Consider the following 13,153-nt stretch of genomic DNA (forward strand, 5'->3'; position numbering starts at 1 on the left):
ATACTGTCTATACTGCTGTCTATAGATATAGAACTGATATATTGTCTATACTGCTGTCTATAGATATAGAACTGATATATTGTCTATAGATATAGGACTGATATATTGTCTATACTGCTGTCTATAGATATATAACTGATATACTGTCTATACTGCTCTCTATAGATATAGAACTGATATATTGTCTATAGATATAGAACTGATATACTGTCTATAGATATAGAACTGATATACTGTCTATAGATATAGAACTGATATACTGTCTATACTGCTCTCTATAGATATAGAACTGATATACTGTCTATACTGCTCTCTATAGATATAGAACTGATATACTGTCTATACTGCTCTCTATAGATATAGAACTGATATACTGTCTATACTGCTCTCTATAGATATAGAACTGATATACTGTCTATACTGCTCTCTATAGATATAGAACTGATATACTGTCTATACTGCTGTCTATAGATATAGAACTGATATACTGTCTATAGATATAGAACAGATATACTGTCTACACTGCTCTCTATAGATATAGAACTGATATACTGTCTATACTGCTGTCTATAGATATAGAACTAATATATTGTCTATACTGCTCTCTATAGATATAGAACTGATATATTGTCTATAGATATAGAACTGATATACTGTCTATACTACTGTCTATAGATATAGAACTGATATATTGTCTATAGATATATAACCGATATACTGTCTATAGATATAGAACTGATATAATGTCTATACTGCTGTCTATAGATATAGAACTGATATACTGTCTATAGATATAGAACAGATATACTGTCTATACTGCTGTCTATAGATATAGAACTGATATACTGTCTATACTGCTGTCTATAGATATAGAACGGATATACTGTCTATACTGCTCTCTATAGATATAGAACTGATATTCTGTCTATAGATATAGAACTGATATATTGTCTATACTGCTGTCTATAGATATAGAACTGATATTCTGTCTATACTGCTGTCTATAGATATAGAACTGATATATTGTCTATACTGCTGTCTATAGATATAGAACTGATATATTGTCTATACTGCTGTCTATAGATATAGAACTGATATATTGTCTATACTGCTGTCTATAGATATATAACTGATATACTGTCTATACTGCTGTCTATAGATATAGAACTGATATATTGTCTATAGATATAGGACTGATATATTGTCTATACTGCTGTCTATAGATATATAACTGATATACTGTCTATACTGCTCTCTATAGATATAGAACTGATATATTGTCTATAGATATAGAACTGATATACTGTCTATAGATATAGAACTGATATACTGTCTATACTGCTCTCTATAGATATAGAACTGATATACTGTCTATACTGCTCTCTATAGATATAGAACTGATATACTGTCTATACTGCTGTCTATAGATATAGAACTGATATACTGTCTATACTGCTGTCTATAGATATAGAACTGATATACTGTCTATACTGCTGTCTATAGATATAGAACTGGTGTATTGTCTATAGATTTAGAACTGATATATTGTCTATAGATATACAACTGATATATTGTCTATAGATATAGGACTGATATATTGTCTATAGATATAGGACTGATATATTGTCTATAGATATAGGACTGATATATTGTCTATAGATATAGGACTGATATATTGTCTATACTGCTCTCTATAGATATGGGACTGATATATTGTCTATAGATATAGAACTGATATACTGTCTATACTGCTGTCTATAGATATAGAACTGATATACTGTCTATACTGCTCTCTATAGATATAGAACTGATATACTGTCTATACTGCTCTCTATAGATATAGAACTGATATACTGTCTATACTGCTGTCTATAGATATAGAACTGATATACTGTCTATAGATATAGAACAGATATACTGTCTACACTGCTCTCTATAGATATAGAACTGATATACTGTCTATACTGCTGTCTATAGATATAGAACTAATATATTGTCTATACTGCTCTCTATAGATATAGAACTGATATATTGTCTATAGATATAGAACTGATATACTGTCTATACTACTGTCTATAGATATAGAACTGATATATTGTCTATAGATATATAACCGATATACTGTCTATAGATATAGAACTGATATAATGTCTATACTGCTGTCTATAGATATAGAACTGATATACTGTCTATAGATATAGAACAGATATACTGTCTATACTGCTGTCTATAGATATAGAACTGATATACTGTCTATACTGCTCTCTATAGATATAGAACTGATATACTGTCTATACTGCTCTCTATAGATATAGAACTGATATACTGTCTATACTGCTGTCTATAGATATAGAACTGATATACTGTCTATACTGCTGTCTATAGATATAGAACTGATATACTGTCTATACTGCTGTCTATAGATATAGAACTGGTGTATTGTCTATAGATTTAGAACTGATATATTGTCTATAGATATACAACTGATATATTGTCTATAGATATAGGACTGATATATTGTCTATAGATATAGGACTGATATATTGTCTATAGATATAGGACTGATATATTGTCTATACTGCTCTCTATAGATATGGGACTGATATATTGTCTATAGATATAGAACTGATATACTGTCTATACTGCTGTCTATAGATATAGAACTGTTATACTGTCTATAGAAATAGAACTGATATATTGTCTATAGATATAGAACTTATATACTGTCTATAGATATAGAACTGATATATTGTCTATAGATATAGGACTGATAGATTTGAAACTAATATAAATCTCTCTGTGTGTGTTCAGGGCCATTGCTGAGAAAGTGAAGCACTGCCAGCCCAGAGTTCCCCCTACTGACGTCTTTCAGGACTACATGCTACTCGCAGGTAGAACAACAAGAATTTAGATGAGCTCTGTGTCCTTCCAGTCATGGCCGTTTCCAGGGCTGGTATTTTTTTTATAAAGCCTTGCAGAGTAGAAGTGCTCATCTAGGATCAGTTCTGCCTCTAGGAATCAACTTTTTTTTTAGATAATAATGACATATAGACCGTGAGGACCTGATTCTACAGTAGACCTGCTCTGAGATGTACCTTTCTCAGTCACGGTAGCACTGATGAATAGTAGCAACAAACCACTGATAAGCATTTCACCACAGCTTGATCATATATTTTTGTGTCGCAGGTCTGGAGCCGTTCAGGATCGGTCCGTACACTAATTTTGTCAACATCGGCGAACGTTGCAACGTGGCTGGATCGAGGAAGTTTGCCAAGCTGATCATGTCGGGAAACTATGAGGTGAACTGTCTCTCTTTTTATCCTCCTCGTGATACCACCTGAAATAAAACTCAGTCGAATACAGATCGCATGATCATTGTAGCTTGCAATATCTTATCTTCTATACCCATGTCTGGTGTACCAGGGCCATGTTCAGTAGGGCACACCGTATCAAAACATTTTGAAACAAAAACTAAAAATGACTTATTGGACAAGTTCAGGTAGTGAACCGGGTCCCTGTCTGTGAACCGGGTCCCTGTCTGTGAACCGGGCCCCTGTCTGTGAACCGGGTCCCTGTCTGTGAACTGGGTCCCTGACTGTCTCCAGGAGGCGTTGAGCATAGCCAAGACCCAGGTGGAGATGGGAGCCCAGGTGTTGGACATCAACATGGATGAGGGGATGCTGGAGGGTCCTGCCGCCATGGCCCGGTTCTGCTGTCTCATAGCCTCCGAGCCTGACATCGCCAGGGTAGGAATCAACTGGACATTTCAAAAAGATAAGATACCTGCACACTCTGACGTTTAATCATGTTTTCTAAACCATTTCCTGTGATACTGTACCAAATAAGTAATGTTACTATGTACTGAGCTACAGGAAACTGAACCATATCGTTGAAGTGCTGGGAGATGCAGGGAAAATAAGACCACTGTAAGAGCAGAGTTCATCTATAGAATAAGTCCTTTAGGCCCTTACTAAAGCTGAAGTTCACTTACCCAGCTCTCCTAGTTCTCCTCTTTATCCTCCCCTCTCTCTCCTCTCCTCTCCTAGGTACCTCTGTGTATAGACTCGTCTAACTTCCAGGTGTTCTCTCTCTCTCTCTCTCTCTCTCTCTCTCTCTCTCTCTCTCTCTCTCTCTTTCCTAGGTACCTCTGTCCTTTCCTAGGTACCTCTGTGTATAGACTCGTCTAACTTCCAGGTGTCCTCTCTCCTCTCCTCTCCTAGGTACCTCTGTGTATAGACTCATCTAACTTCGAGGTGATCAAGGCGGGACTGAAGTGTTGTCAGGGGAAGTGTATCGTGAACAGCATCAGTCTGAAGGAAGGAGAAGAGGAGTTTCTCCAGAGAGCTACGACTGTCAGACGCTACGGGGCTGCCGTGGTTGTTATGGCCTTCGACGAGGAGGGTCAGGTGAGACTGACAGCTGGAAAGGAGATGGTAGGATATACAGTGGCAAGAAACAGTATGTTGAACCCTTTTGGAATTACCTGGATTTCTGCATAAATTGGTCAACAAATTTGATCTGATCTTCATCTAAGTCACAGCAATAGACAAACAAACACAGTGTGCTTAAACTAATAACACACACATTATTGTATTTTTATGTCTTTATTGAATACATCATTTAAACATTCACAGTGTAGGTTGGAAAAAGTATGTGAAACCCGTAGGCTAATGACTTCTCCAAAAAGCTAATTGGAGTCCAATCAATGAGACGAGATTGGAGATGTTGGTTAGAGCTGCCCTGCCCTATAAAAACACTCACAAAATGTTAGTTTGCTATTCACAGGAAGCATTGCCTGATGTGAACAATGCCTCGAACAAAATAGATCTCAGAAGACCTAAGATTAATTGTTGACTTGCATAAAGCTGGAAAGTGTTACAAATGTATCTCTAAAAGCCTTGATGTTCATCAGTCCACTGTAAGAGAAAGTTCAGTACTGTTGCTACTCTCCCTAGGAGTGGCCGTCCTGCATAAGATGACTGCAAGAGCACAGAGCAGAATGCTCAATGAGGTTAAGAAGAATCCTAGAGTGTCAGCTAAAGACTTACAGAAATCTCTGGAACATGCTAACATCTCTGTTGACGAGTCTACGATACGTAAAACACTAAACAAGAATGGTGTTCATGGGAGGACGCCACAAAAGAAGCCACTGCTGTCCAAAAAAAACATTGCTGCACTTCTGAAGTTTACAAAAGATCATTTGGATGTTCCACAGCGCTACTGGCTAAATATTGTGTGGACAGATGAAACTACAGTTGAGTTGTTTGGAAGGAACACACAACACTATGTGGAGAAAAAAAGGCCCAGCATACCAACATCAAAACCTCATAACAACTGTAAAGTATGGTGGAGGGAGCATCATGGTTTGGGGCTGCTTTGCTGCCTCAGGGCCTGGACAGCTTGCTATCATCGACAGAAAAATGAATTCCCATGTTTATCAAGATATTTTGCAGGAGAATGTTAAGCTACCTGTCTGCCAATTGATGCTCAACAGAAGTTGGGTGATGCAACAGGACAACGACCCAAAAAACACAGAAGTAAACCAACAACAGAATGGCTTCAACAGAAGAAAATACTCCTTCTGGAGAGGCCCAGTCAGAGTCCTGACCTCAACCTGATTGAGATGCTGTGACATGACCTCGAGAGCAGTTCACACCAGACATCCCAAGAATATTGCATAACTGAAACAGTTTTGTAAAGAGCAATGGTCCAAAATTCCTCCTGACCGTTGTGCAGGTCTGATCCGTGACTACAGAAAATGTTTGGTTGAGGTTATTGCTGCCAACGGAGGGTCAACCAGTTATTAAATCCAAGGGTTCACATACTTTTCCCACCCTGCACTGTGAATGTTTACACGGTGTGAAAACGTGTTATTAGTTTAAGCAGACTGTGTTTTGTCTCTTTTGACTTAGATGAAGATCAGATCAAATTTTATGACCAATTTTATGCAGAAATCCAGGTATTTCCGAAGGGTTCACATTACTTTTTCTTGCCGCTGAACATTCTTAGAGGGGGGGGGACAGGATGAAATTGGTAGGTGGGGTGGGGTTCCATCCCATGCTGCTGTGGGTTATGGGTGCTTGGCAGACTGCAACACTACTCCTACGACAAGGGGGGTTTGGAACCTGTTACCTCATGGATAAAAAAAAGACTGTTGGCCCCGGGGGGAAACAATCAGACCTTTGGAACAGCTGTCTTCTCTGGTTCCTACAGGCTACGGAGACAGAGCGCAAGGTCGAAATCTGTAGCAGAGCCTATCGCCTCCTGGTAACGCAAGTGGGCTTTGACCCCAACGACATCATCTTTGACCCCAACATCCTGACCATCGGCACGGGCATGGAGGAACACAGCGAGTACGCCATCAATTTCATCAGAGCCACAAGGCTCATCAAGGTCAGTTGAGACCGGGTCAATGTTTCTGCTAACGCGGTCACAACACTGCTTATCGTTGTCACTCTCCCGGGGGATTTCTATGGGACTGTGTTTTTTTTCTATATTGATACCAGTGGTGATGTTACTCAGCACTCAGCTGTCCAGGGTCTGCCTGGGAAAGGTCCCGTGTCCCGTGTGGCTCAGTTGGTAGAGCATGGTGTTTGCAACGCCAGGGTTGTGGGTTCGATTCCCATGGGGGGGGGACCAGTACGGAGAAAAAATTTATGCATTCACTACTGTAAGTCGCTCTGGATAAGAGCGTCTGCTAAATGACTAAAATGTAAATGTGAAATGAAAGGAGATGGATTTCACCTCAGGGGGAATGCAAACAACATGCATGGCAGTGTGGGCTTCCAGGCTTTCATGTCCTGTAAATGACCCATACTGTGTTTTCTGTAGTCTTTACCTGGGGTCAGGATCAACCTGTCCTTCTAACAGTATAAACTACAGTATATACTATATAGTACATATATCTTCTCTACAGGAGTTGTTGCCTGGGGCCAGGATCAACCTGTCCTTTTAACAGTATATACTACAGTATTTAATGTGTGTATATATTCTCTACAGGAGTTGTTGCCTTGGGCCAGGATCAACCTGTCCTTTTAACAGTATATACTACAGTATTTAATGTGTGTATATATTCTCTACAGGAGTTGTTGCCTGGGGCCAGGATCAACCTGTCCTTTTAACAGTATATACTACAGTATTTAATGTGTGTGTATATATATATATATATATATATATATATATATATATATTCTCTACAGGAGTTGTTGCCTGGGGCCAGGATCAACCTGTCCTTCTAACAGTATGTACTACAGTATTTAATGTGTGTGTATATATTCTCTACAGGAGTTGTTGCCTGGGGCCAGGATCCACCTGTCCTTCTAACAGTATATACTACAGTATTTAATGTGTGTGTGTGTATATATACTGCTCAAAAAAATTAAGGGAACACTAAAATAACACATCCTTGATCTGAATGAAAGAAATCATCTTATTAAATACTTTTTTCTTTACATAGTTGAATGTGCTGACAACAAAATCACACAAAAATAATCAATGGAAATCCAATTTATCAACCCATGGAGGTCTGGATTTGGAGTCACACTCAAAATTAAAGTGGAAAACCACACTACAGGCTGATCCAACTTTGATGTAATGTCCTTAAAACAAGTCAAAATGAGGCTCAGTAGTGTGTGTGGCCTCCACGTGCCTGTATGACCTCCCTACAATGCCTGGGCATGCTCCTGATGAGGTGGCGGATGGTCTCCTGAGGGATCTCCTCCCAGACCTGGACTAAAGCATCCACCAACTCAGCACCACACTGGACAGTGTGGTGCAACGTGGCGTTGGTGGATGGAGCGAGACATGATGTCCCAGATGTGCTCAATTGGATTCAGGTCTGGGGAACGGGCGGGCCAGTCCATAGCATCAATGCCTTCCTCTTGCAGGAACTGCTGACACACTCCAGCCACATGAGGTCTAGCATTGTCTTGCATTAGGAGGAACCCAGGGCCAACCGCACCAGCATATGGTCTCACAAGGGGTCTGAGGATCTCATCTCGGTACCTAATGGCAGTCAGGCTACCTCTGGCGAGCACATGGAGGGCTGTGCGGCCCCCCAAAGAAATGCCACCCTACACCATGACTGACCCACCGCCAAACCGGTCATGCTGGAGGATGTTGCAGGCAGCAGAACGTTCTCCACAGCGTCTCCAGACTGTCACGTCTGTCACATGTGCTCAGTGTGAACCTGCTTTCATCTGTGAAGAGCACAGGGCGCCAGTGGCGAATTTGCCAATCTTGGTGTTCTCTGGCAAATGCCAAACGTCCTGCACAGTGTTGGGCTGTAAGCACAGCCCCCACCTGTGGACGTCGTGCCCTCATACCACCCTCATGGAGTCTGTTTCTGACCGTTTGAGCAGACACATGCACATTTGTGGCCTGCTGGAGGTCATTTTGCAGGGCTCTGGCAGTGCTCCTCCTGCTCCTCCTTGCACAAAGGCGGAGGTAGCGGTCCTGCTGCTGGGTTGTTGCCCTCCTATGGCCTCCTCCACGTCTCCTGATGTACTGGCCTGTCTCCTGGTAGTGCCTCCATGCTCTGGACACTACGCTGACAGACACAGTAAACCTTCTTGCCACAGCTCGCATTGATGTGCCATCCTGGATGAGCTGCACTACCTGAGCCACTTGTGTGGGTTGTAGACTCCGTCTCATGCTACCACTAGAGTGAAAGCACCGCCAGCATTCAAAGGTGACCAAAACATCAGCCAGGAAGCATAGGAACTGAGAAGTTGTCTGTGGTTACCACCTGCAGAACCACTCCTTTATTGGGGGTGGCTTGCTAATTGCCTATAACTTCCACCTGTTGTCTATTCCATTTGCACAACAGCATGTGAAATTTATTGTAAATCAGTGTTGCTTCCTAAGTGGACAGTTTGATTTCACAGAAGTGTGATTGACTTACATTGTGTTGTTTAAGTGTTCCCTTGATTTTTTTGAGCAGTATATATATATATTCTCTACAGGAGTTGTTACCTGGGGCCAGGATCAGTGGAGGCCTGTCCAATCTGTCCTTCTCCTTCAGAGGCATGGAGGTCATCAGAGAGGCCATGCATGGAGCCTTCCTCTACCACGCCATCAAGGTAGGTTGAATCTACCGCGCAATCAAGGTAGGTTGAACCTTCCTCTACCGCGCCATCAAGGTAGGTTGAGCCTTCCTCTACCGCGCCGTCAAGGTAGGTTGAACCTTCCTCTACCGCGCCATCAAGGTAGGTTGAACCTTCCTCCACCGCGCCATCAAGTTAGGTTGAACCTTCCTCCACCGCGCCATCAAGTTAGGTTGAACCTTCCTCTACCGCGCCATCAAGTTAGGTTGAACCTTCCTCTACCGCGCCATCAAGGTAGGTTGAACCTTCCTCAACCGCGCCATCAAGGTAGGTTGAACCTTCCTCTACCACGCCATCAAGGTAGGTGGAGCCTTCCTCTACCACGCGATCAAGGTAGGTTGAACCTTCCACTACCGCGCCATCAAGGTAGGTTGAACCTTCCTCTACCGCACTGTCAAGGTAGGTTGAATTTTCCTCTACCGCGCCATCAAGGTAGGTTGAACCTTTCCTCTACCGCGCCATCAGGTTGAACCCTCCTCTACCGCGCTATCAAGGTAGGGCGGGTAGCTAGCTAGATGTTGATAGCCACTGGCTGACTCATGCTGTGCTATCGACATCTAGCTAGCTACCGGCCCTATTACGTTAGCACTGCATGAGTCAGCCAGTGGCTATCGACATCTAGCTAGCTACCGGCCCTACTACGTTAGCACTGCATGAGTCAGCCAGTGGCTATCGACATCTAGCTAGCTACCGGCCCTACTACGTTAGCCAGTGGCTATCGACATCTAGCTAGCTACCGGCCCTACTACATTAGCACTGCATGAGTCAGCCAGTGGCTATCGACATCTAGCTAGCTAGCGGCCCTACTACGTTAGCCAGTGGCTATCGACATCTAGCTACTGGCCCTACTACGTTAGCCAGTGGCTATCGACATCTAGCTACTGGCCCTACTACGTTAGCCAGTGGCTATCGACATCTAGCTAGCTAGCGGCCCTACTACGTTAGCCAGTGGCTATCGACATCTAGCTAGCTAGCGGCCCTACTACGTTAGCCAGTGGCTATCGACATCTAGCTAGGTAGCTGCCCTACTACGTTAGCCAGTGGCTATCGTCATCTAGCTAGGTAGCTGCCCTACTACGTTAGCCAGTGGCTATCGACATCTAGCTAGGTAGCGGCCCTACTACGTTAGCCAGTGACTATCGACATCTAGCTAGCTAGCGGCCCTACTACGTTAGCCAGTGGCTATCGACATCTAGCTAGCTAGCGGCCCTACTACATTAGCAAGTGGCTATCGACATCTAGCTAGCTAGCGGCCCTACTACGTTAGCCAGTGGCTATCGACATCTAGCTAGCTAGCGGCCCTACTACGTTAGCCAGTGGCTATCGACATCTAGCTAGCTAGCGGCCCTACTACGTTAGCCAGTGGCTATCGACATCTAGCTAGGTAGCTGCCCTACTACGTTAGCCAGTGGCTATCGACATCTAGCTAGGTAGCGGCCCTACTACATTAGCCAGTGGCTATCGACATCTAGCTAGCTAGCGGCCCTACTACGTTAGCCAGTGGCTATCGACATCTAGCTAGGTAGCTGCCCTACTACGTTAGCAAGTGGCTATCGACATCTAGCTAGCTAGCGGCCCTACTACGTTAGCCAGTGGCTATCGACATCTAGCTAGCTAGCGGCCCTACTACGTTAGCCAGTGGCTATCGACATCTAGCTAGGTAGCTGCCCTACTACGTTAGCAAGTGGCTATCGACATCTAGCTAGCTAGCGGCCCTACTACGTTAGCCAGTGGCTATCGACATCTAGCTAGCTAGCGGCCCTACTACGTTAGCCAGTGGCTATCGACATCTAGCTAGCTAGTGGCCCTACTACGTTAGCCAGTGGCTATCGACATCTAGCTAGGTAGCGGCCCTACTACATTAGCCAGTGGCTATCGACATCTAGCTAGCTAGCGGCCCTACTACGTTAGCCAGTGGCTATCGACATCTAGCTAGGTAGCTGCCCTACTACGTTAGCAAGTGGCTATCGACATCTAGCTAGCTAGCGGCCCTACTACGTTAGCCAGTGGCTATCGACATCTAGCTAGCTAGCGGCCCTACTACGTTAGCCAGTGGCTATCGACATCTAGCTAGGTAGCTGCCCTACTACGTTAGCAAGTGGCTATCGACATCTAGCTAGCTAGCGGCCCTACTACGTTAGCCAGTGGCTATCGACATCTAGCTAGCTAGCGGCCCTACTACGTTAGCCAGTGGCTATCGACATCTAGCTAGCTAGTGGCCCTACTACGTTAGCCAGTGGCTATCGACATCTAGCTAGCTAGCGGCCCTACTACGTTAGCCAGTGTCTATCGTCATCTAGCTAGGTAGCTGCCCTACTACGTTAGCCAGTGGCTATCGTCATCTAGCTAGCTAGCGGCCCTACTACGTTAGCCAGTGGCTATCGACATCTAGCTAGCTAGCTGCCCTACTACGTTAGCCAGTGGCTATCGACATCTAGCTAGCTACTGGACCTACTACGTTAGCCACTGGCTGACTCATGCAGTGCTATCGACATCTAGCTAGGTAGCTGCCCTACTACGTTATCACTACATGAGTAACCCTGTTGTCCTGCTGTCTCCTATAGGATGGCATGGACATGGGCATAGTGAACGCTGGCAGCCTGCCTGTCTATGATGATATTGACAAGGAGCTCCTACTCATGTGTGAGAACCTCATCTGGAACAAAGACCCAGAGGCCACAGAGAAGCTACTGCTGTACGCACAGGTATATGGTTTACACACTACAGTACATATCCTAGTTTATCTTACTGTGCTTGTATGCACCTGTACATTGCCTTCGGGAAAGAATTCAGACCCCTTCGACTTTTCCCACATTTTGTTACGTTACTGCCTTATTCTGAAATGGATTAAATATTTTTTTTTTTCCTCAGCAATCTACACACATTAGCCCTATAATGACAAAGCGAAAAACTGGTTTTTAGAAATGTTGGCAAATTTGTTCAACAGAAATACCATATTTACATAAGTATTCAGACCCTTTGCTATGAGACTCTAAATTGAGCTCAGGTGCATCCTGTTTCCATTGATCATCCTTGAGATGTTTCTACAACTTGATTGGAGTCCACCTGTGGTAAATTCAATTGATTGGACATGATTTGGAAAGGCACACACCTGTTTATATAAAGGTCCCACAGTTGACAGTGCATGTCAGAGCAAAAACCAAGCCATTAGGTCGACGGAATTGTCTGTAGAGCTCCGAGACAGGATTGTGTCAAGGCACAGATCTGGGGAAGGGTACCAAAACATTTCTGCAGCATTGAAGGTCCCCAAGAACAGTGGCGTCATCATTCTTAAAAGGAAGAAGTTTGGAACCAACTTGGCCGCCCGACTAAACAGAGCAAACGTGGGAGAAGGGCCTTGGTCAGGGAGGGGACCAAGAAACCGATAGTCACTCTGATAGAGCTCTAGAGTTCCCCTGTAGAGATGAGAGGACCTTCCAGAAGGACAACCATCTCTGCAGCACTCCACCAATCAGGCCTTTATGGTAGAGTGGCTAGACGGAAGCCACTCTTCAGTAAAAGGCACAGGACTCTCAGACCATGATAAACAAGATTCTCTGGTCTGATGAAACCAAGATTGAACTCTTTGGCCTGAATGCCAAGCATCACATCTGGAGGAAACCTGGCACCATCCCTACAGTGAAGCATGGTGGTGGCAGCATCATGCTGTTGGGATGTTTTTCAGAGGCAGGAACTGGGAGACTAGTCAGGATCGAGGAAAAAGATGAACAGAGCAAAGTACAGAGATCCTTGATGAAAACCTGTCCCATAGCACTCAGGACCTCAGACTGGGAACGAAGGTTCAACTTCAAGCAGGACAACAACCCTGAGCACACAGCCAAGACAATTCCGGAGTGGCTTCAGGACAAGTCTCTGAATGTCCTTGAGTGGCCCAGCCAGAGCCCGGACTTGAACCCGATCGAACATCTCTGGAGAGACCTTAAAATAGCTGTGCAGCTACACTCCCCATCCAACCTGACAGAGTTTGAGAGGATCTGCAGAGAAGAATGGGAGAAACTCCTCAAATACAGGTGTGCCAAGCTTGTAGC

At 43.8% G+C, this 13,153-nt stretch overlaps 1 protein-coding gene across 2 annotated transcripts in view; it reads left to right on the forward strand.

The window, feature by feature from the left end:
* The window catches only part of LOC106577298 (methionine synthase), a 39,945-nt gene that overhangs the window by 10,385 nt on the left and 16,407 nt on the right, over positions 1-13,153 (forward strand). For both annotated transcript variants that reach the window (XM_045701185.1, XM_045701186.1), the window contains 7 exons: positions 2,812-2,891; positions 3,187-3,299; positions 3,606-3,746; positions 4,221-4,406; positions 6,214-6,393; positions 8,964-9,080; positions 11,669-11,809. In XM_045701185.1, coding sequence (XP_045557141.1) covers positions 2,812-2,891; positions 3,187-3,299; positions 3,606-3,746; positions 4,221-4,406; positions 6,214-6,393; positions 8,964-9,080; positions 11,669-11,809 — 958 coding nt within the window. The remainder of the gene's footprint in view (positions 1-2,811; positions 2,892-3,186; positions 3,300-3,605; positions 3,747-4,220; positions 4,407-6,213; positions 6,394-8,963; positions 9,081-11,668; positions 11,810-13,153) is intronic.

This window comes from Salmo salar, chromosome ssa18, assembly GCF_905237065.1.
Source record: "Salmo salar chromosome ssa18, Ssal_v3.1, whole genome shotgun sequence".
NCBI lineage: Eukaryota > Metazoa > Chordata > Actinopteri > Salmoniformes > Salmonidae > Salmo > Salmo salar.